Source organism: Neomonachus schauinslandi, chromosome 6 (genome assembly GCF_002201575.2).
Source record: "Neomonachus schauinslandi chromosome 6, ASM220157v2, whole genome shotgun sequence".
NCBI lineage: Eukaryota > Metazoa > Chordata > Mammalia > Carnivora > Phocidae > Neomonachus > Neomonachus schauinslandi.
In genome coordinates this window covers 128,469,148-128,490,632 of record NC_058408.1, presented here as the reverse complement: position 1 = coordinate 128,490,632, position 21,485 = coordinate 128,469,148, and the positions used below count along the sequence as shown (strand labels likewise).

The window sequence follows — 21,485 nt, the reverse complement described above, 5'->3', positions numbered from 1 at the left end:
TCAGTAAATTCTACTAGACAGAACTCAACACAAACATTGATCCCAGGTAAGCCACAATGGTCTCCTTCCATGCCCACCCGACCCAAGCCTGAAAAATCACCTAGAGCAGCCAAGATGGGAAGGGCAAATGGTTGTACTTTGCTGAGTGTCCTTTAAGGCTCTTTGGTCCTGATTGATTAATTCTCAGAAGTATCCAAATAAAACTCCCCTTTCCTATTCAGTACGTACCAGTCTTTGGTGTTTAACCCAATGGGCTGAGGAAGGGAGGCAGCTAGGAAAATATACCCATTAAAATGTGTTGTTAATACATACATATATAATTTTTACTCACAGTTAGTGGATTTATCTTTTATTATCTTTTATTTTTATTTATTTATTTTTTAAAAGATTTTATTTATTTATTCGACAGAGAGAGAGACAGTGAGAGCAGGAACACAAGCAGGGGGAGTGGGAGAGGGAGAAGCAGGCTTCCCGCGGAGCAGGGAGCCCGATGAGGGACTCGATCCCAGGACCCCGGGATCATGACCTGAGCCAAAGGCAGACGCTTAACGACTGAGCCACCCAGGTGCCCTAGTGGATTTATCTTTTAAACACAGAGATGTAAAATCAGACATGATTTTAGCACAGAAGAACAAAGTCCGTGTCACAGGACTTAGAGCACCATGAAACCTTGTTGCCTCATGCAGTGGCCTTTTTTTTAGCACTAAGAACTCCTGGGTGCTTGATCAACCCAAGTTTAGCAGTACTCCCAAAGACGCTTTCTGATAAGGGGGCACTGGGGAGGAGTATGGGGAAGAATGGAGAAGAGCCCCAAGGTGACAACAGACTTCTTCCCTCTCCCTTCCTGAGTTAGCTAGAATTGTAGGGGCAAAACGTTCTGTAGCGTGAGACAAGATGAGGAGGAAGGGAAGAAGAAACAGGGCTGGGAGCTTTCCTTTGTCCCAGGGGCTCTTCCCCAGGCCTGGCCAGAATTAGAATCCCAAAGATTTCCTAATTTTTCCAAATGTTTTGCTTGATTATCTCCCCCAGGTTCCAGCAACTTCTCCCTCAGGAAGTCTCAGCTCCTGATCTCCAGGGGATGGTGGTGGGGCGGGGGGCAGATAAAAGACTTGGTCTTTGCTCCCCTTGCTCACTTTTATCCCCTGGAGTCCAATAAGCCATGCCTGGGTGAAAACATGAGGCTCCCCAACCCCCAAATCCACCCTGACCTTTAGGCCCTGTTGGCAGAGAAATGAGGGCACAGGTGTACAAGGCAGCTAAGGAAGGGCTGGTGAATATGGGTACAGACCAGTCCTTGCTGGGATGGGGCATTTAGAGGCCCTTATTGAAGTAGACATAAGGCACAAGTTCTCCATACTTGGCCTTGATGGTGTCTTGGAGTTCTGGTTCCAGATAAGAAACTGACAGTTCACTGAGAACAGAAAATAAGGGGATTATGAGCCTGCCAAATGGACAAGCAGCAAAGTACCATCAGAGAAAATCCAACTCAAATGCCACCTCCAAGAAGCCCTTCCTGATTTTTCCATCAGAACGAATGGCCTCTGTACAACATAATGTGTTGCTTTTACTTCTACTCAGGTCTAACTTCATTCTCCCTGGCTAAACTTCCATCTTCTCTGTAAGATTATAAGCACAGTGCTTGGAACACAGGAGATGTCTGCAGATGACACTGAAATACAAGTACGAAGGCAGCGGAACCTGGCATCTTCTTGGTGTACATCCAAGCTGCACCTAGTCTCCTGGAGCTTGTCCTCTCCCCTCCCCCAGTCTGATGCTTTGTTTCCCTTTTCCATCATCGCTTCGCATACCCCTTCCCTGCCAGGGTATACAAGGGAAGTAGAGAGGTCCAAGTCATCCATCCCCAAGCAAACACAAGCCAGAATAAGTACCTATCCCTCTGTTCAATTTCAAGGACCAGATCCAGTGAGGGAGGATGTACCTAATAACCTAAGCAGCAGGGACAGAAAGTCTCTTGTTGCTCCCCCACTTCTCTCCAGGGCAGCCCTTACTCCACTGGGAGGGAGCAACTCATCCCTCCGCCCCTCAGAGATCTGTTTTGGTTTACCATTCACCCAGGGTTAAGAGGCCCAGAGTTTAGGCTGATAGATACTTGTCCTTGGACAAATGCTGCCCTTCCTGCCCCTCCTTGTCTCCTTCAGGAAAGCGGGCAGGTCAGGGAGAGCAGGGACAGGGCATTTGGTAAAGTGAGGCACAAAGAACTCTTACCATTTCTGTGGGAAGAGCCCACAAGCCACTGGTACCATGAAGATGAGGCTGGAAGAAAGGAGAAAAAAGCGTGAGGGGCATCTCCCCACAGGCCTGCTCACACCCACCTCTGAGCCCCTCAAAGGAAGTAGGGAGATGCCCATTCACTATCCTGCCTTCCCCGCTGCCCCATGGCTCCCCTCCCTGCAACTCCCCGCCTGGTCTCTCAGTACAGGATATTCATTCTGGCATGGCATGAAATCGGCCCCCCTCCACCTCCCGTCCCTCACCCCCATCCCTGTCCTTCAAGTAGGTGAAGGTAACAAAGGCACTGGGTGTGCAAGTAGCAGCCTAAAGAGCACAAGCACCAAGCAGTAAGGGGTATGAAAGCCAAGGTCCAGCCCCCACGGACCCTGGGCTGGGAGACAACAGAACAGGGCAGCTTCTCCAACCTCACTGCAAACACTAGCAGCTCAATGAGCTCGTTAAAAAGCGACGCTGAGGCAGGAGGCTTGGGGAAGGGCTTGAGAGCATTTCTAAGGTCCTCGGATGCTTCGGGGCCAGGGCCCTCTCTTACAGCACATGGGAATGTGACAGACCAGGCTTCGGATCCCAGCTCGGCTACTCACTCGCTGTGTGATCGCGGGCGAGTGAGCCCTGAGCCAGCAGAGGGACAACAAGAGTGCTTAGTGTGCAGGGCTGCCTGAGGCTCAGAGAAAGTGGCCCGGGGATGGCGCTCAGCCTGGGGGAACCTCTCACGCAGTGGTGACTCAGTTGGCAGAAGGCAGCGTGGCGGGTGAGACTGCTAGGGCACTGACCTCAACTCCAGCAATTACGAGCTACAGAGCCTTGGGCAAGTCTCCTCATCGCACTAAGCCTCGGGTTCCTTGTGCGCAGAAGGAGATTATGACAGGACCTAGACCTCCAGGGCTGAGGGGCTTAAGTGAAATGATAGATGGGCAGCATGAGCACAGTGGGGACACACAGGACACACTCCACACGTGTTGGTGGTTACTGCTGTCATTAGCCCCGTGGCCTCGCGAAGTGTGACTGATGCTAGGACGTGGCCAGTCGGTGGCAGGCACCAGAGCACGCTGCCGTGACTTGTGGTGTTTTCCTTTTGTGCAAGGTTGGGACGCTTGACAGCCCCAGGCTGTCCCCTCATGTTTTTTACGTCTCAGCATGTTTATATACTTAGTTTATTTATACTGAGATACAGAGGATGCACAGCATCGTGTACAGGTTAGGTGTATAGCCTGCGGATCTGATAGAGTGATACACTGCAATGGGACTACCGGGCCATCGGCTAACACCTCTGTCACTGTCACAGAATTATCATTTCTTTCTTCATTGTTATTGGTTTTTTTAATTCTTTATTTTTAAGTAATCTCTACACCCAACATGGGGCTCGAACTCACAACCCTGAGATCAAGAGTCGCCTGCCCTACCAACTGAGCCAGCCGGGAGCCCCTAGGACGATCATGTCTTTTTTGTGGTGGGGCTGTATCGTGGTTTTCGTCTCTTCTCTAGTCTGAAGGTCCGAGGACACGCCGGGACAGGAGGGCACCCAAGCACTCCGCTCTCCATGCGGATGTATGCACAGTGCCTACCCAGCCTGATGCCCTCAACAAAGATGGGATGAGAACTCTCCAGATGGCCCAGGGGCGTTCTGAGCTCAGGCACTATGGAAGTCAGGGAAAAGAGTTCATGTTCTCCAACACGGGCAACACAAGACGACGGGTCTTAGGGGCCCCAGCTACCACAGAACCCAACCAAGAAAACACGTTACTCACAAGCAGCCACACAGCAGAACTTGCAATGGGGCGTGCAGGACCTTGACTTTCTGCACAAAATCGAAGGAAAGACCCACATGAGACTTAGAGATCTTAACGCGAATCCCACGCCTGCCCTACCCCTGATCGGCCAGTTAGACACCCACAGGCACAAAACTTTGAGCCGTGAAGGAGAGGAGGAGGGGGCCCCTCTTGCTCTCTGCAGATGAGGCCAAGCAAGCGGCCATGGCATCTAAAGCGGGCAGCCGGGGGGGGACTGGCACGGGCCCTACTTGAGCGAGACAAAGGCCAGTAGCTAGAGGGAAGGATGAGGATCAGGAGCTCTGAAGTGTAGGTATGGCTGGGGGGCTCTGGGCAAGGAAGATGCAAAAGAGGACCTCACTCACCTTCATGAAATGCAGCTTCTCCAGCCTTTCCATGATGACTGGCAGCAAGACTGGAAGAGACCAGGGAGAAGCAGGGAGGAGGGCTGTCAGACTCTTCCGAAGACCCCTCTCCAAAATCAGATCAGGGACCCACCTCCCCTGAAGTTCCAGAAAATACTTTTGGAATGGAAGACTATGTAGGCATGGCCACCCCCCCACCTGTCCCCCAAGTCCTAGCAGAAGGGTGCTTCCCAGACTTTTCCACCTGCACACCTATAATAGGACATGTACCACAGGCGCAAAGCATCCTTCTCAAAATTCAAATCTTTGAAGGCTCATGCAAAAAGTCTCATATCCTACTCTGTAACATACCCCTGCTAGGAGCAAAACCAGGGCAGGGGATTTATTTTCTTTACCACTGTCTTCCTGGCACCCTGCACCATGTCCAGCACACTGAAGGTACTTAAGGAATATTTGTGGAATGCAAAGAACTTAATTAACTGATGTTCCCAGAACTACAGTGTGGTTCTCTCATGAGTTTCTGTGTTTAGCACTATGTAGATATAAGATATACAACATGTGGGGTTGATACATTTATACATTGTAATCTGATTACCACTGTAGCATTAGCTACAATCTCTATCGCATCACAGAATTATCATTTTTTTATTGTGGTGGGAAAAGCCAGTTTGAGAAGCTTGGCTGTAGAGGCTGCCCCCCCCCGCCCCCCGCAAAAGCTAAATGTGGCTGAGGCCTCCAGGACATGTTCCAGGGTCCCCCAGGACGGGAGGGCTTCTCTATCTTACTCATGCCAGGGGCTGCCATGGTGATCCGAGAAATAACCACTTGGGTGATGCCTACGGCTGCAGCTCTCTGAGGGCAGAAAAGAGTAAATTGTCAGGAATGACCTTATCCAGTATCCATGGGCTGCACCAGAGGGCGGGGTCAAGGGTCAGGGTCAAGTCTGAGCTGGTAAAGGGGAAGGGATAGATCCACCAGGGGCTGTGTCCCCGCCCAACCCTCTCTCACCTAGCTAGACTTTTATGGCTTCAGGACCAGAAATGATGGAGAAAAGACATGACAAGCCTGTTCTGAACAAGAAATGTAGGGAAATCAAGGGGAATGAGAATGGAATCAGGGGGATCCTATAACAGAACCCGGGCCTGCTCTGACTACTAAGAACAGGGCAGGGTATAAGACAGAATTCCCTCCTCCCACCCCAAAGGGATGCCTCTGCTCACCTTGGAATGACCAATCTCATTGTGATTCCTGTCCTTCACGCAGATGCCCTGGATGAGTTCCCTAAACATAGACAGGAGTTGCTGGACTTGGGAAAGGGGTGCTGGAAGCCCGCCAACGATGGGACACACCAGGGGACCAAGGTCAGCGCACTCAAGCTCTAGGAAGCCAGCTCCTGCAGCCTGGCCCTTTGATCTTCCTTGTGCATTCCAGTGAGTGGTATCTCAGAAGTGATCTAGGGCCATGGCTAAGAGAGCTAGGCCTGGGCTCAGACTGCCTAGGGTAAATCCTGAAATGGCAAAGTAAGTTTCTGAACTTGAGCAAATTCCCTGATCCTTCTAAAGACTCAGTTGTCCTCATCTGCAAAATGAGGCTAATCATGGCACCCACTTCATAGGATTGGTGAAGATTAAAGGGGACAATGCCTGCAAAGTGTTTGGTCCACTCCTGACAGCACTCAACCCCAGACCAGGTAGGTGGCTAGGTCTCCTTCATTTGTCAGGAAGGAGCACCTGGATGGGGGACGGAAAGAGGAGAGAGAGGAACAATGTGTATGCATGACTATTCTGGTGGTGTGCTCTTTCTGCAAGGGCTGTTGTGACAAGTTCCCATTTGCTAGCAGTCCCAAGAAGTTGTGGCTTGGATATCTGGTGACGGTGATGAAGGCGATGAGGATGACAGGAGCAGTAAGAGTGAACACTTAGGCAGCACGTGATACCTCCCAGGCGCTATCGGGAGAGCGTGAGGTATGCTACATCATTAGGTTTGACAACAGGGGAACAGCTATGCTTTCTCTAGCCAAAAAACAGGAATTGCAAGATACACGGGTTTCTCCTTTTACCTTTCCTGCTGCGAAGCTTAAAGCCGGGTGCCTGGAAAACATCTATCTACTCCTCTGGCTTCTTTCAAAGCTTCTTGGCTCTGTTCTATCTTTGGACACCTCGCTCTGCTACATTTCATTCTGTAAGCCATCCCCAGGGCTTTGGAAGTAGGCAGAGTTCACAACTTAAATACAGTTGCAGTTGAAAGGACATGATCTCATATAAACCTTCAAAGGTCCACCCTGCTCCCCGCCATCCCACACCATCCAAACAATGCCTCCCACAACACTCATCACAGATTAAACTTAAGTCACCTGCCACTCCTGCGGCCAGCACCCTTGGAGCAGCCTATCCCTTGGGACCTTTCAGAGCTGTAGCCCAGCAGCCCTCCCCACACCCACCTCAGTCCCTAGAAGCCACCGACTGTCTTGGTTTCCTGCACTTGACCCACTAACCTTATGGTCTATAGGGAGGAAAAGGGACCCCCATACTCACTGCTGTCGCATCATTGGGATGTTGACACAGTTAGCAGCCGCCACAGCGGCAAAGGGCACCCAGCGGCCCACCAGGGGTGGAGCTCTCTGTTGGGGGAAGGGAACAATAGGGCTCACTGGAAGATGGGAGGGGAGGGGGCTTAAGGACTACAAAATAAGAAATCAGATCTCGCTACTGCCACGTATCCAGACACTTGGTCTAAGAACCCAAATTCCCTCAAAGACCCGAGAAAGACTAACGTGGGGATAGGTCTGCTCCATTTCCCCTTCGTGGTCTGGGCCCTGGCCATACCCAACTCACCCAAACAAGGGCAACGCCAGGCCCAGGGGATGTTTTCCCTAGGACTTTGCTGCCCCCTAGTGGCCACCACACCCACAGCAGCCCCAGACAGTACCTTCGTCAACATGTTCATGCCCACAGCAGTGGCCACCGCAGTGGTTGTGGCTGTGATGTAGGAAAGGGCCATTTGCCTAGTGGAGGAGAGACACGCTTGGGAGTGGGGAGCCCTGCCGGCTGAGGGCAGGACCATGGCTTGATTGAGAAAGTCTGGAAATGAGGCTTTAATGAGGCTTCATGCCTGAAACTTCACCTGTCTCATCTTGTGACATTCCCCCTCCTAAACACACACACAATGCTCCAGCCCCCTCGACCTCCTTTCAGTACTTTAAACACACCAAACTCTTTTCTGCATCAGAACCTTGGCCTGTTGCTGCTCCCTATCCGGGGAATTCTTCCGCAGGCTAAATCCTTACCCTTCAGAAACCAGCCGAAAGGTGGGCTCCACAGAAAAAGACTTCCCCAACCAGCCCATCCACACAGATGCCCCTCTGCTGTTTGCTATCTTGTCACCTGTTTGTTTCCTTAAGGGTAGCAGTCGCAACCTAAGATTACGGTGCTTGTTTGCTTAAAATACCTTAAATTCCACAAGGACAAGGACCCTAGAACCATGCCTGACTCTTAATACCTACTCAGGAAACAGCTGAGGGGAGCCTGGGTGGCTCAGTCAGTTAAGCGTCTGCCTTCGGTTCAGGTCATGATCTCGGGGTCCTGGGATTGAGCCCCGCATCAGGGTCTCTGCTCAGCAGGGAACCTGCTTCTCCCTCTGCCTCTGCTCCCCGCCACCCTGCTTATGCACGTTCAATCGCTCTCAAATAAATAAATAAATAAATAAATAAAATCTTAAAAAAAAAAAAAGAAGAAATACTTGAGAACGAATGAATGAATAAACTTTCAATTGGTCTAGGACGATATTGTCCTAGTCAGCCTCAGAAAATACTTGCAAACCCTAAAAAGGGGGACTTGGTCACCAGCGCCATACAAGTGTCACCCGGAGAAGACAGCCCAAGAACGCTTTAGAAGGGCGATTCCCCTGGAGGCAAGAGGACAGCCACCTGCTTCAGAGCCACATGGACAGCCTGGGGTTCAAGTCTCCTACCTGACAGACGTGGGGGAAGCTGCATTCCTATTCGTATAGTTGACTAAGGCGTTGAAGGACTGGTTCACCCACTGCCAGAAGATCACCGCTGGCATCGTCCTACCATAAGGGAGGCCCAGAGAGGCAGAGAAGAGTCCAATGGAGGGAAGGCTTGGGCACACCAGTCAAACCAGATGGCCTGATGTTCCCCAAACTGTTCCCATGCTGTTTCATGCACCAGGGATTTTGCACAGGCCGGCCACTCTGCCTGGAATATCTACACACCCACACCCTCCATACATGGCTAAATCCTGCTCTGTTGAGAGGTCACTTCTTCTTTGGAACCTTCCTAACCCTTCCCCTGCCCTTCCTGGAACTGTGAGTCATTCTCTACTCCCTGCTCTCACAACCCCATACTTTCCCTCCGACCTACCACTTAGCAAGCTGGACTACAACTGCTTACCGGTTAGTCTGCTCAACAAAACTGGAAGTTCCTTGAGGGGAGGGGCTTAGTCTTTATATTCCCAACACCTGGCCCAAGGCCTGGCTCAATAACTGGACAAATGGATGCATGGGGGAGGGGAGCAGAGGGAAGAGAGGAAGGAGGAAGAGTAAAATATCCAGCAGCTACAGAGAAAGTTTATTCTCTCCCTGCTAGGCTGAAAGGGTCTTTCTATTTTAGGGGTAGCTAGGGGGTGGGGTGGGGTGGGAGGTCATCTTCCTATATTTTTTACTAGGACGTTACATAATAAAAACACATTAGGGGCACCTGACCGGCTCAGTCGGTTAAGTGTCTGACTCTTGATTTTGGCTCAGCTCAGGATCTCAGGGTCGTGAGATCGAGCCCCCAGATCAGGCTCTGCGCTGGGTGTGGAGCCTGCTTCGGATTTTCTCTCTCCCTCTCCCTCTGCCCCTCCCCGCTGCCACACCCCCTTCCCCCGCTCACGTACTCTCTCTCTCTGCCAAAAATAAATAAATAAAATAGATTTAAAAATAAAAATACACAAAAATTTCATTGTTGAATAAGTGCTTTCTAAAGAAGGAATTAGGATGGCTTATTCATTGAGAGTTCTGGAGACAACTGCCTCAGTTAACATCCAGGCACCCGTATTTCCTGGCTGTGTGAACCTAGGCAGGTTACGTAACATCTCTAGAACCTCAGTTCTTCACCTATAAAATGGGGATGACAATAGTACCTCTGTAGGGTTGATGAGGAGATTAAATCCATGCAAAGAATTTAGCACAGTGCCTGGTATTGGGTAAGGGGTCAATAAAGATGGCTATTACCACATCACCATAGGGCTCCGTGCCTGGCAGACCTAAGCGGCCACACTGCCCGCTGCCTTCCCCCAAGCTCTACCTGTAGAACTGGAGCATGAAGCCCGTGATGATCATGCCGCCGGGGACCTGGAAGGACATCCGCCCAATGATGTTCATCTTCTCCCCGGTGTCAGGGTGGAAGGCTGAGTCATACAGCTTCTTGGCGTACAGCAGCTGCTTCACTTGGGTGCCCGGGGGCACGACCCCCATTCTGCCACCCCAGGACAACAGAGAGAGTTACGTCCCAGGCCCCTCGCTCCAAGTCATCCTGCTCCTTCCTGCCCATTCCCCACATTCATTTCCCACCTCCTCCCCAGGGGACCCACCCGTGTGGCCCCACCGCCTCCAGTCCCTTCCCCTCACTGCTCACCTGCTCTTCTCCACCATCACCTTGGCCCAGTCCAGCTCCCGCTCTGGGACCAGGACGGTGCGCGGGTCTGTGATATTGAAGAAGTGTTTCACCCGCCCCAGGAAGGTGCACTGGTCCCAACGGGGGGCATCGATGTTAAAGCCAGACAGATCAGCCTCCATCTTGCTCCCACACAGAGCTGTGGACTTAAGGAACGGAGGGAAAATGAGGATGGTCCCCCAAACCAAAGTCTGCCCTGAGGCCCTGAGCACTGCTCGTGGTTGTAGGATGCTTGCTTTCAGCAGGCGCTAGCATCATCTGACCAGGCTTGGGAAGGCCCCAGGGAATGGGCAGCGGACTGAGCAGCCAGACACCAACATGGGTTTCCCGAGTGACTGCTGGCAGCCAGCCCTGTGCTTGATCATGCTGTGGGAGACCCGGAAAAAGGGACAACACAGTGCCTGTCCTTGGGGAGCTGAGTGTAACTGGGGAAGAAGAGCCCACCCGTGGAACAGAAGAGAATAGATACAGCAACAATAAGTACAGGAGTTGAGAGAAAGCAGAGATGGGGGAGCACAGTAAGAAAAGGGGGCTTCCCAGAAGAGATGGAATGTGAGCCGTAGAAGATAGATTTATCTGAAGGAGGCAGAAGGCATGGATCACATCTGAGGTAGAAACAATTACAGAGAAAGGTGGAAATGAACAAGGCATGATCACACTCATCATTTCGGTGTGTGTGTGTGTGCGCGCATGAATGTGCACACGTGTGTGTGCATGTTCACGGTGCATGCGGCCCTGTGAGAGATCCCAGGCCATGGCTGTGAGTGAGGCACCATGCCTGCCCTCAAGGAGTTACAGAATGGGGGGTAAAAGACAAGTACAGCAACAAGGACAGCGGTGTGAACAATGATGTGGACATACACTGGAGGCAGTGGAAAACCAGAGAAGAAGCATCTAAAAGTGAGATGACCAGATCTCCCAGTTTTCCTGGGACTGCTGTCCTGGGGGTAATTATTAATAGCACCCCCTTCCACTCTCAAAAGTGTCCTGATTTGGATGATAAATTATACAGTCCCCTTATCTAAAATGGATGAGGGATTCTGAACATGCTTTGTGAAAACAAAAAATAAACAATGTTTTGAAGGGTGGGTAGAAGTTAGATAGATAGAGGAGAGGTGTCCCAGGCCAAAAAAAAGAAGAGCCAGCATTGACCGCACATAGGGTGCATGGTAATGATAATGATGATCATAGCTAACACTTACTGAGCTTTGATTCTATGCTATACATTTTGCTTGGGGCTGGACGTGCATTTTCTGAATTCATCTTTGCATCAATGCTATAAAATAAATACCCTTTAACCCCATTTTATGGATGAGAAAACCAAGGCACAGATAAATAACTTTACCAAGTCACAGAAGCATTAGCCAGTGACAAAGCCAGGATTTTAATTCTGCCTGACTTACTTGAGAACTCTTGCCTCTAACTGGGTTCTGGAATCCATGTCTTGAAAAACTAAGGCAGGCCGGACATGTAAGGAGCTTGAAAACTGTCACTTCTATCCTTACAACAAGAAAAAAAGCTGAACAAATTAAAATCAACAACTCTTCTTAGACCCATCAGTGAACTGAGGTCACAGGCAAACCACAGCCCCCAAGCCTGGAGAGACAGACAAGTACAGAGAATGACAGCTTACTGGGAAAAGAAGCTCTCCACTGGGCAAGTACCATTGGAAAACTTAAACTATAATTGACAAATTGCTGGAAGCTCAGTGTGAACAAGCTTGCAAATTAAATATTCCAAGGGGATTCAACCTTGAGTGTGGGGGCGCACTTTTGAGTTCACCTTCAAGAGGCCACCAGGCTCTCAGGGTGAAGATGAGAGAAAAATCCCCTAGTACTTCTTTTTTTTTTTTTTTTTTTAAGATTTTATTTATTTGCGAGAGAAAGAGAGAATGAGAGACAGAGAGCATGAGAGGGAGGAGGGTCAGAAGGAGAAACAGACTCCCTGCTGAGCAGGGAGCCCGATGCGGGACTCGATCCCGGGACTCCAGGATCATGACCTGAGCCGAAGGCAGTCGCTTAACCCACTGAGCCACCCAGGCGCCCTCCCCTAGTACTTCTAACAGGGAGATAGGAAAAGTAGTCATTTTGAAGTACACCCAGAGCCCTCTGTTCTTCCTAACAAGACCCACCCTCAAAGGAGCCTGTTTTACCACAGCCTAACCATTTTGGGTTTTACTAGAACCTAAATGACTTGGGGAAAGGTAAATACCCAACTCCAGCCCTTTCCAACCTTCCTATCTCATTTGAAGTGGATGAGAAGAGCCTGAGAAGCACTTTTGAAGGTCCAGGGGCACAGGCTCACTCAGAGACTGAGAACTAATCACAGGACTATAGAACACTCTCTCCTCCCTCACACTTGACCACTGCAGGTGGTACATTGCTCCTATGTGGTAACAGGGAGAACTGAACAACAACAGAAAGAATTGCAAGTTTCAGACCTTATTAAGAAGTCTCTAGAAACCCAAAGACAACAGGAGAGCCAAAAACAAGGACACCAAAGAAAATGTTAACTCTGACACCTACAGCTTCAGCAAACAGTAAATACAACATAACATCTCCCCAGATAAAGGTAAAACTGTACACACATCTGGCTTTCAACAAAAGATTACAAGGCATACTAAATGGCAAAAACATAGTTTGAAGAGAGCGCAAGTGTCAGAACCAGATTGCAGAGATTTTGGAATTATCAGAACAGGAATTTAAATAACTATGATCGACATGCTAAGGACTCCAATGGGAAAGTGGACAACATGCAAGAACAGATGGATAATGTAGCAGAGAGACAGAATCTCTAAGAAAGAATCAAAAGGAAATGCTGGAAATTAAAAAAAAAAATTCTGGGGGCGCCTGGGTGGCTCTGTCAGTTAAGCATCTGACTTTGGCTCAGGTAATGATCTCAGGGTCCTGGGATCAAGCTTCATGTTGGGCTCTGTGCTTGGCGGGGAGTCTGCTTGTGCCTCTCCCTCTGCCCCTCCCCCTGCTCGTGCTCATTCTCTCTCTCTCTCTCAAATAAAAAATAGATAAGGTCTTAAAAACAATTTCTGTAACAGAAATGAAGAATGCCTTTGATGGTTTCATCAGTAGACTGGACATGGCCAAAGAAAAAATTCCATGAGCTTAAATATGTGTCAACAGAAAATTCCCAGACTGAAAAGTAAAGAAAAAGAATGAAAAAAACAGACTAGAAAACCCAAGAACCGTGGGGCAATTACATTAGGTGTAACATGCACATAATGGGAATGCCAGAAGAAGAAGAGGGAAGGGAACAGAAGAAATATTTAAAGCGATAATGACTGAGAATTTTCTAGAACTAATGACAAGGGGTGCCTGGGTGGCTCAGTCGTTAAGTGTCTGCCTTCGGCTCAGGTCATGATCCCTGGGTCCTGGGATCGAGCCCCACATCGGGCTCCTTGCTCCGTGGGAAGCCTGCATCTCCCTCTCACACTCCCTCTGCTTGTGTTCCCTCTCTCACTGTGTCTCTCTATGTCAAATAAATAAATAAAATCTTAAAAATAAATTAAAAAATAGAAAATAAAAAAATAAAACTAATGACAGACACCAAACCCAAAGTCCAGAAGGCTCAGAGAACACCAAGAAGGATAACTACCAAAAAATCTATACCTAGATGGGAATGCAAACTGGTTCAGCCACTGTGGAAAACAGTATGGAGGTTTCTCAAAAAATTAAAAACAGAATTACCATATGATCCAGTAATTCCACTACTGGGTACTTACCCAAAGAATATGAAAACACTAACTCAAGAAGATATATGCACCCCTATGTTTACTTCAGCATTACTTACAATAGCCAAAATATGGAAGCAGCACAAGTATCCATGGATAGATGAATGGATAAAAAGGATGTGGCATATATGTACAATGAAATCTTGCCATTTGCAACAACATAGGTAGATCTAGAGAGTATAATGCTAAGTGAACCAAGTCAGTCAGAGAAAGACAAATACCATATGAGTCCACCCATATGTGGAATTTAAAAAACAAAACAAACGAACAAAGAAAAAAAGATAAACAAAAAACCAGACTTGGGGCGCCTGGGTGGCTCAGTCATTTAAGCATCTGCCTTCGGCTCAGGTCATGATCCCAGGGTCTTGGAATCAAGCTCCGCGTCTGGCTCTCTGCTCAGCAGTGAGTCTGCTTCTCCCTCTCCCTCTGCCCCTCCTCCTGCTTGTGCACCCACTCTCTCTCTCTCTCAAATAAATAAATAAAATCTTAAAAAAAAAAACAACAGACTCAATTAAAGAGAACAAACTGATGGTTACCAGAGGGGATGTGGGCAGGGGGATGGGTGAAATAGGTAAAGGGGATTAATAGTACACTTACCATGATGAGCACTGAGAAATGTATAGAATTGTTGAATCACTATATTTTACACCTGAAACTAATATAACACCATATGTTAACTATACTGGAATTAAATTTTTTAATCTACATCTAATCATATTATATTATATTTCAAACTGCAGAAAATAAAGACAAAGAAAATCAAGTAAAGGGGCACCTAGATGGCTCAGTCGGTTAAGTGTCCGACTCTTGGTTTCAGCTCAGGTAATGATCTCAGGGTTGTGAGATCGAGCCCCATGTCCAGCTCCACGCTCAGCAGGGAGTATGCTTGAGATTCTCGCTCTCCCTCTCTGCTCCCTCTCCTGCCCCTGTGCATGCACACACTCTCTCTCTCAAATAAATAAATCTTCAAAAACATAATAAAAAAATAAAATCTTTAAAAAAAAAAAAGCTAAGGGTTTTGAATTTTTGCCTGAGAATTTCGGGAAGCCATTAAAAGATTTTAGGCAGAGTGACAAGATCAGATGTGTCGTTTAGAAAGAAAACTCTAGGCAATGACATGAAAATAAACTCGGTGTGGTAGGACCTCAGAGGATGCAGAGAGATCAGCTGGACAGGAATTTCAGTAATCCAGGCAAGAAGAGATGGGGCTCATGTGAACCCAGATGCACAGGAACAGAGAGGAGGGACCAAAAGACCGAAACTTTTAAAGCAGCAGAATCTTGGGATTTCCGTAGTGATTGGTTATAGGAAGAATACTCTATTAGTCAGGGTTCAAGCACAGATGCAGAATCAATAGGATATGTATATCCTTTATATATATTCGCACAATATTGACAAATATATAAAAATGGATTTAGTACAAGGAATTAGCAAATTGGCTTACGTAATTGTGGGAGTTGGCTAAGCAAGCCTGAAACCAGCAGGGCAGGCAGTTATCCAGGGATGATCCTGGGGAGGGAGGGAGGGCCCAGCAATGGCCAGAGTTTGTGACCCCAGGGGATGCCTAGCCTTCTTTTAAAGGGATTCCATCTGATTAAATCAGGCCACCCAGGATAATCCCCCCTTAGATTAACTAAAGCTAACGAATTAGGACTTTAATTACATTTGCAAAATCCCTTCACCATGGTGCCTAAATTCGTGTTTGATCGAATAACTGGGAGGTGTGTGTACTACAAACAGCTGTTTCTCGCTCCTTGCCCACTCTAACTGGAAGCATATGGGGGGTTGTTTGGCCTAGCTAAGTTGACACATCACAAGTATCTAGGGTGATACCCGGGGTTTCTGACTGGGGCCATAACTGTGCAGAGACAAGTAATATAGAAAAATAGGCTTTAAGAGAGAAAACAGGGAGTTGGATTTTCCATGTGTTGAGTTCCAAATACCATGGACCTTTCTTAAATGCAATAGGCTGCCACCTGTCTCAGGTTCTTTACAAATGCCATTCCCTGTCCAGAATACTGTTCCTTCCCCTCTTCACTAATACCTACTCATCCCACCTCCCTTTTCTTAAGGAATAATTCTCAAATCTAACTCTCAACCTTCTACTACTAGGTCATTTTTTTTTCCTCGAAAAATGTCACCCTAACTGAGGATTTTTCATACATAGGCACAGCTGGAGTAAGATTTAATCAGTCATCTTGAGTTATACCATCACCAAAATCCAAAAACACTCGCAAAATTGAGCAAACAAAGCCCATATTTGAGTATGAGGGAAAGGAAACCTAAAGTTTTATAGGGACGCCTGGGTGGCTCAGTCGGTTAAGCATCTGCCTTCAGCTCAGGTCATGATCCCAGGGTCCTGGGATCGAGTCCCGCATCGGGCTCCTTGCTCTGCGGGGAGCCTGCTGCTCCCCCTGCTTGTGTGCTCTCTCTCTCTTTCTCTGACAAATAAATAAATTTTAAAAAAATTTTAAGTTTTATATTAAGTAGTGGTAAAATGAAAGGAGAATTCTACCCGAGACTCCCACCTCAACAGAGCCGAATGGGCCACTGTAGCTGCAAGAGAAGGCCACAGCAAAGTCACCTCAGAATAAACAGCAGCCTGAAAAGCAGATGTATCAGCACGTAACATCAGGGCTCCACCCTCTCCCTCAGTAAGGAGCCTTTTGCTCTCCAGGACAATCTAGAGTTACTTGCAAGGAAGCACCTCCTCATCCTTCAGATCTTGGCTTAAACCTTTCTTCAGGGAATCCTTTGAAGGACCCCTGGCCCCTCTCTCTCCCCGACCACTAGATCAGGTGCTCTGCTATAAGCCCTCTTGGCTCTGTACTTTTTCTTCAGAGCTGTGCCAGTTCGTTCTAACACTCTGTGGTTTTATTTTAATGAATGCCTACCTTCCCCTCTAGGTCATAAGCTCCTTGGACCCAGGGACTGTGTCCATTTTCCTCCCCACTGCCACCCCAGTGCTTGCACAAGAATTCAAGTATATGCTGAGTAAGAGGTCCAGTTTGTCAGCAAATGGATATTTAGGCTTAAAAGAAAGTACAGAGATCTGAGTTAGAAGTAAAACAATGAGTCGGGGGCATCAAGGTAGGTTAAGACAAAGTTTTCCAGTGAGAACACACAGAATGGGAAAAATAAAGTGCTGAGGACATAGCCTGAAAACAACCACATGTAAGAGGCCAGCCCCCCCCAAAAAGGAAGCCCAAATAGTTGAGAAAGAACCACCAGAGACGGAGGAGGCATGAGGAGCCAACAAATGCAGTCAAGGGAGAGATGGTCAATTTTTACATTTTTTTCTTGAGGTGGGAGAGACTTCAGCAAGGTGACATGCTGAGCCAAGAGAGAAGGGGAGGCCTCCCATGGAGTTTTCAGGCACCCTCCCCTGGCCCTGAGGCAACCACTGAGCGGCAACCTCTGAAGAAGTCAGAAGCCAGACAGCGAGTGTCCACTGCTAGACTTCTGCCTCTCTCACTCCGCCACAAAGCCCACGGGAAGGCTCTGGGCTTTGTCCTCTGGGGACAGGCTGACTCGGCCTTCTACAGGCTGGTTCAAAGACCAAAGCTATTTCATGCAGTCACAACTGAACCCAGGAGTGGGAGAGAGGCAAGAGTTTACCTTCCCTGACTCTACATGGGGCTAAAAGGAGTTGTTGGCCTGGCTGGCAGATCACACACTGTCTTGGGTTACAGAGCCCCAAGCTGGGGCTCCAGCCCCTCTGCTGGAGAAAGCTCAACAGAACATGCTATGCTGCCTTTTTTTTTTTTTTTTTAAGATTTTATTTATTTATTTGAGAGAGAGAGAGCGTGCATGTGCGCTCAAGCCAGGGGGAGGGGCAAAGGGAGAAGAAGGCTCCGCATTGAGCAGGGATCCTGAAGCAGGGCTCAATCCTAAGACCCTGGGATGATGACCTGAGCTGAAAGCAGACATTTCACGGAATGAGCCACCCTGGTGCCCTTGAACATGCTATGCTTCCTTCCTTCCCCGAACACACACAACCTGTCCTTAGACATCTCTTTCCTCCCTCAACCCAACACTGGAAAGTTCTCCACCTTTCATAATGGAAGTACTTCTACCATGAAAGCATAATCATTTGCTAAACTATTCAAGAAACTTTCCCCTCACTACCAAGGTCAGCATATGAGTTGCCCAGTCCCTGTCTTAAATAAAACATAAGGCCAGGGGCGCCTGGGTGGCTCAGTTGGTTAAGCATCTGCCTTCAGCTTGGGTCATGAGATGGAGCTCCACGTCAGGTTAGGCCCCCTCCCTCCACCCTGCTCATTCTCTCTCTCTCTCTCTTGCACACATGCACATGCACTCTCAAATAAATAAACAAAATCTAAAAAAAAAAAAAAAAGCAAAAACATATGGTCAAAAAGAAATCTAAATTCTATTCTATGTCTAAAATATTTCCCCCCACATCTGCTGCCCCCCAATGGGCACAGTTCCATGACTCCTTCAGGGCAAACTCAAACCCTTCTGTCATATACTCTCAGCATCCTATCCTCATTTGCAACACTCGGCTTTGTAATTATCACTTTCTTGTTACATACAGTTATTTGTATAAAGTTGGCCTCCCCCAGCCGATTGTAAGGTTCGTGCTGTAGCTCTTGCACGTCCTCTAAAAATACTTACTGCCTGCCTGAAATGCATTTCATCTTACTCTTGGGCTCCCTGGGCATCAAGGACATCTCTCTTTCAAGTCAAACTTAGAACCTATCTTGGTTACAGAAGTAAGGGCAGGCTTTGGGTCCTGAAGCTGCAAATGGTCTACCCCTCCTGTACTGAGCTCAATCTGGTCTCTAGGTTTTCTCTAGAACAGTTATTCTCCCTCTTCCCACATGAGCCGCATCTAGTATTCCCTAAAGAGGTCACTACCGTGTCCAGGGTGGCCTCAGTTCTGGAAGAATATGGTTCCACTACTGGGAACAAGGGGGGAGCTGGAAATCAAACAGGTGACTGATCAATAATTCCCTTGCTCTGAGAACTGGAGAATATCGCAGCTCAAAGATGTGAGGGATCCAAGATCTCAATTTAGAGAAGAGGAAACTGATGCTTAGAAAGATTCACATCGATTGAGCCAGGATGCTGAACATTACACACAACTCTGCCCTAACCACAGCTCCAGTCCTGTCCATCCGTCCAACAATCTGACAATAGCCAGGGCCTCTTCTCCCCAGGTCACAAGGCTCAGGGTCACTTAGATGGGTCCTCCATCCACTACAGGCCAAAAGAGAGAGAGAGAGCGAGAGAGAGAGAGGACGGAAGGAAGGAAGGGAGGAAGGGGAAAAAAAGAGAAAAGAGAGGGGCGCCTGGATGGCTCAGTCGTTAAACGTCTGCCTTCGGCTCGGGTCACGGTCCCAGGGTCCTGAGATCGAGCCCCGCATTGGGCTCCCTGCTCAGCGGGAAGCCTGCTTCTCCCTCTCCCACTCCCCCTGCTTGTGTTCCCTCTCTCGCTGTGTCTCTCTCTGTCAAATAAATGAATGGAATCTTTAAAAAAAAAGAGAGAGAAAAGAGAAAAAAAAAAATGAAACAACCTATTACCTCTCCTGAAGTCATCCTTCTTAGAGAGAATTGAGTTTTGGGGCACCTGACTGGCTCAGTTGGTAGAGCATGTGATTCTTGATGTTGGGGTCTGGGTTCAAGCCCCACGTTGGGGATACAGTTTACTTAAAAAAAAAAAACAGAGTTGATTTTCTCTGGCAAACAGTATCGGAGCTCAGAGAACAGGCTTCTAAACTCCCTCTGGGTATCCTCTTGCAAAGGGCGAAAGTACTCAAGATTTCCCTGTTTGTATCCCCAGGTAGAAAGAAAAGCAAAACATCATCGCTGGTACTTGCATCACAGGAAGATCAAGGCAGCCAGACTCAAGAAGATCAAACACAAAGACCACCTGAGATAGGCAAGGGTTGGTGCCAAGGCTGCCTAGAGAAAGTTAGACAATGAGACTAATAATTACACAAGCAGGCCCAGGTACACTCCTGTGACTCCAAGGCAACCATGATGTTAGACACCAGACAACTCAGAAAGAGAAGTCTGCCCTTCCTTTTTCACAAAAGAACCAACAGGCTAGAGACGAGTGGACTGCAGGAGTGCATGCTCTGAACTAGCCATTCATCTTGCATCTACTTAATCAAGGTTCTGAACTGAGTTTTCTTTCCAAGGATCTGAAGCAGGTATGCCGTGAGCAGATGTTTTAAAAACACACTTTAGTTGAATGCATAAATAGCTAAGGACCATTCAGGGAAAATCCACCTTCGTTCCAGTGATGTTAAGTAGACTGGAAAGCCTGCTGGTAGGAAGAGGGGCAAAGCCCCAAAACCTAGATGAAGCAATAATAGCTAAATCCTGGGGGCCTGGGTGGCTCAGTTAGTTAAGCAACTGCCTTCGGCTCAGGTCATGATCTCGGGGTCCTGGGATGGAGCCCTGCATCAGGCTCCCTGTTCAGTAGGGGAGTATGCTTCTCCCTCTCTGCCTACTATTCCATCTGCTTGTGCTCTCTCTCTGTCAAATAATAAAATCTTAAAAATAATAATAACAGCTAAATCCTATGTAGCACTTTCCATGTGCCAGGCAATATCTTATGTACTTGACATATAATTCACATAATCCTCACAAGAACCCAATGAGGGAGGTAAGAGGCACACACATGACTGCAAACAGGTTTTATCATCAGTGCCATCACTTTACCAACTCTTAAAAAGTTCTGAGTTTAAAGCACAAATATAAGCCGTTCTGTTCGTCCTACTTAGACAACACAATAGTGTTATAATCACTAGCTCCAGAGTCAGAACTGGGTTCAAGTCCCGACTCTATATCGCTTAGAACAACCAATTTCTAGGGCTGTGAGAATGAAATGAAATCTTGTGTGAAAAGCATTCCACCAAGAAGTATGTAATTTCCATGAGGGCAGATGTTGTCCCCTGCTGCGTCTCCAGAGTCTAGAACAGGACCTGCCGCATATGTGATTAACTCTTCTACCTGTTCTCAGCATGGGTCGGGGTGGGAGGTAGCGCCTCTCAACCCACCCAGAATCCCTTTCGCTCCCGCTTGCCTGTAAGTGCAGGCCCGTTTTTGCCTCCTCTGGGGCTGCAGACAGTGCACCATCCGGTCCAACGTTGCTTAGCAAAACCCGGCCATTCCAAAACGCCTTTCACCCCTGCTGTCTGCTCACCTCAGTGTTCAGGGCCAGTCCCCCCTCCAACAGGCAGCCTCCCACCACCCGGACTCCTCCATCCTGGACTCTAACACAGAAATGTGGAGATAGATGCACAGCCCATAACGCCTCCCACCCCTCAGCTGGGCCTCATAGCGCCGGGGACAATAAGGGAGCGGTCCCTGGGCAGCCCCAGGCCCCTATTCGCGCCACGTGGCTACAGCAGGTGGAAGTCCAGCCCCCGCAGCAGCCCTGCCTCGGCAGTCAGGACATAAATCCAAACTCCCTCCGGGGATGTGGGGTCTAGAAGAAGGTGTGGTAGGCGGCCTCCTCCCAAGACCCCTTACCTGGTCCCGGGAAAAATGTACTGAGACAACTGCCAACAGAAGTACCCTGCGTTGGAAGCCTGGCCTGTACTAACCTGCGGCCTCTGCCCGGGAACCGCCCCTCGCCCCGCCCCTGCCCTGCTCCTTCCCGACCAATCACAGGCTGGGCGGTGCCCACCAGCCACGTGGGCGAGCTT

General features: G+C 48.5%; 1 protein-coding gene across 1 annotated transcript; it reads right to left on the bottom strand.

Moving 5' to 3' along the window:
• Positions 1 to 501: 501 nt before the first annotated feature.
• Positions 502 to 21,415, bottom strand: SFXN2 (sideroflexin 2). The gene is made up of 12 exons (XM_021699665.1): positions 21,310 to 21,415; positions 10,023 to 10,207; positions 9,693 to 9,863; positions 8,354 to 8,452; positions 7,313 to 7,388; positions 6,919 to 7,004; positions 5,605 to 5,665; positions 5,170 to 5,236; positions 4,385 to 4,434; positions 3,999 to 4,048; positions 2,227 to 2,274; positions 502 to 1,411 (listed from the first exon to the last, which is right to left on the bottom strand). Exons 2-12 carry the CDS (start codon positions 10,181 to 10,183, stop codon positions 1,312 to 1,314), a joined length of 969 nt encoding a protein of 322 aa, XP_021555340.1. The 5' UTR covers positions 10,184 to 10,207; positions 21,310 to 21,415; the 3' UTR covers positions 502 to 1,311.
• Between the last annotated feature and the right edge of the window lie 70 nt (positions 21,416 to 21,485).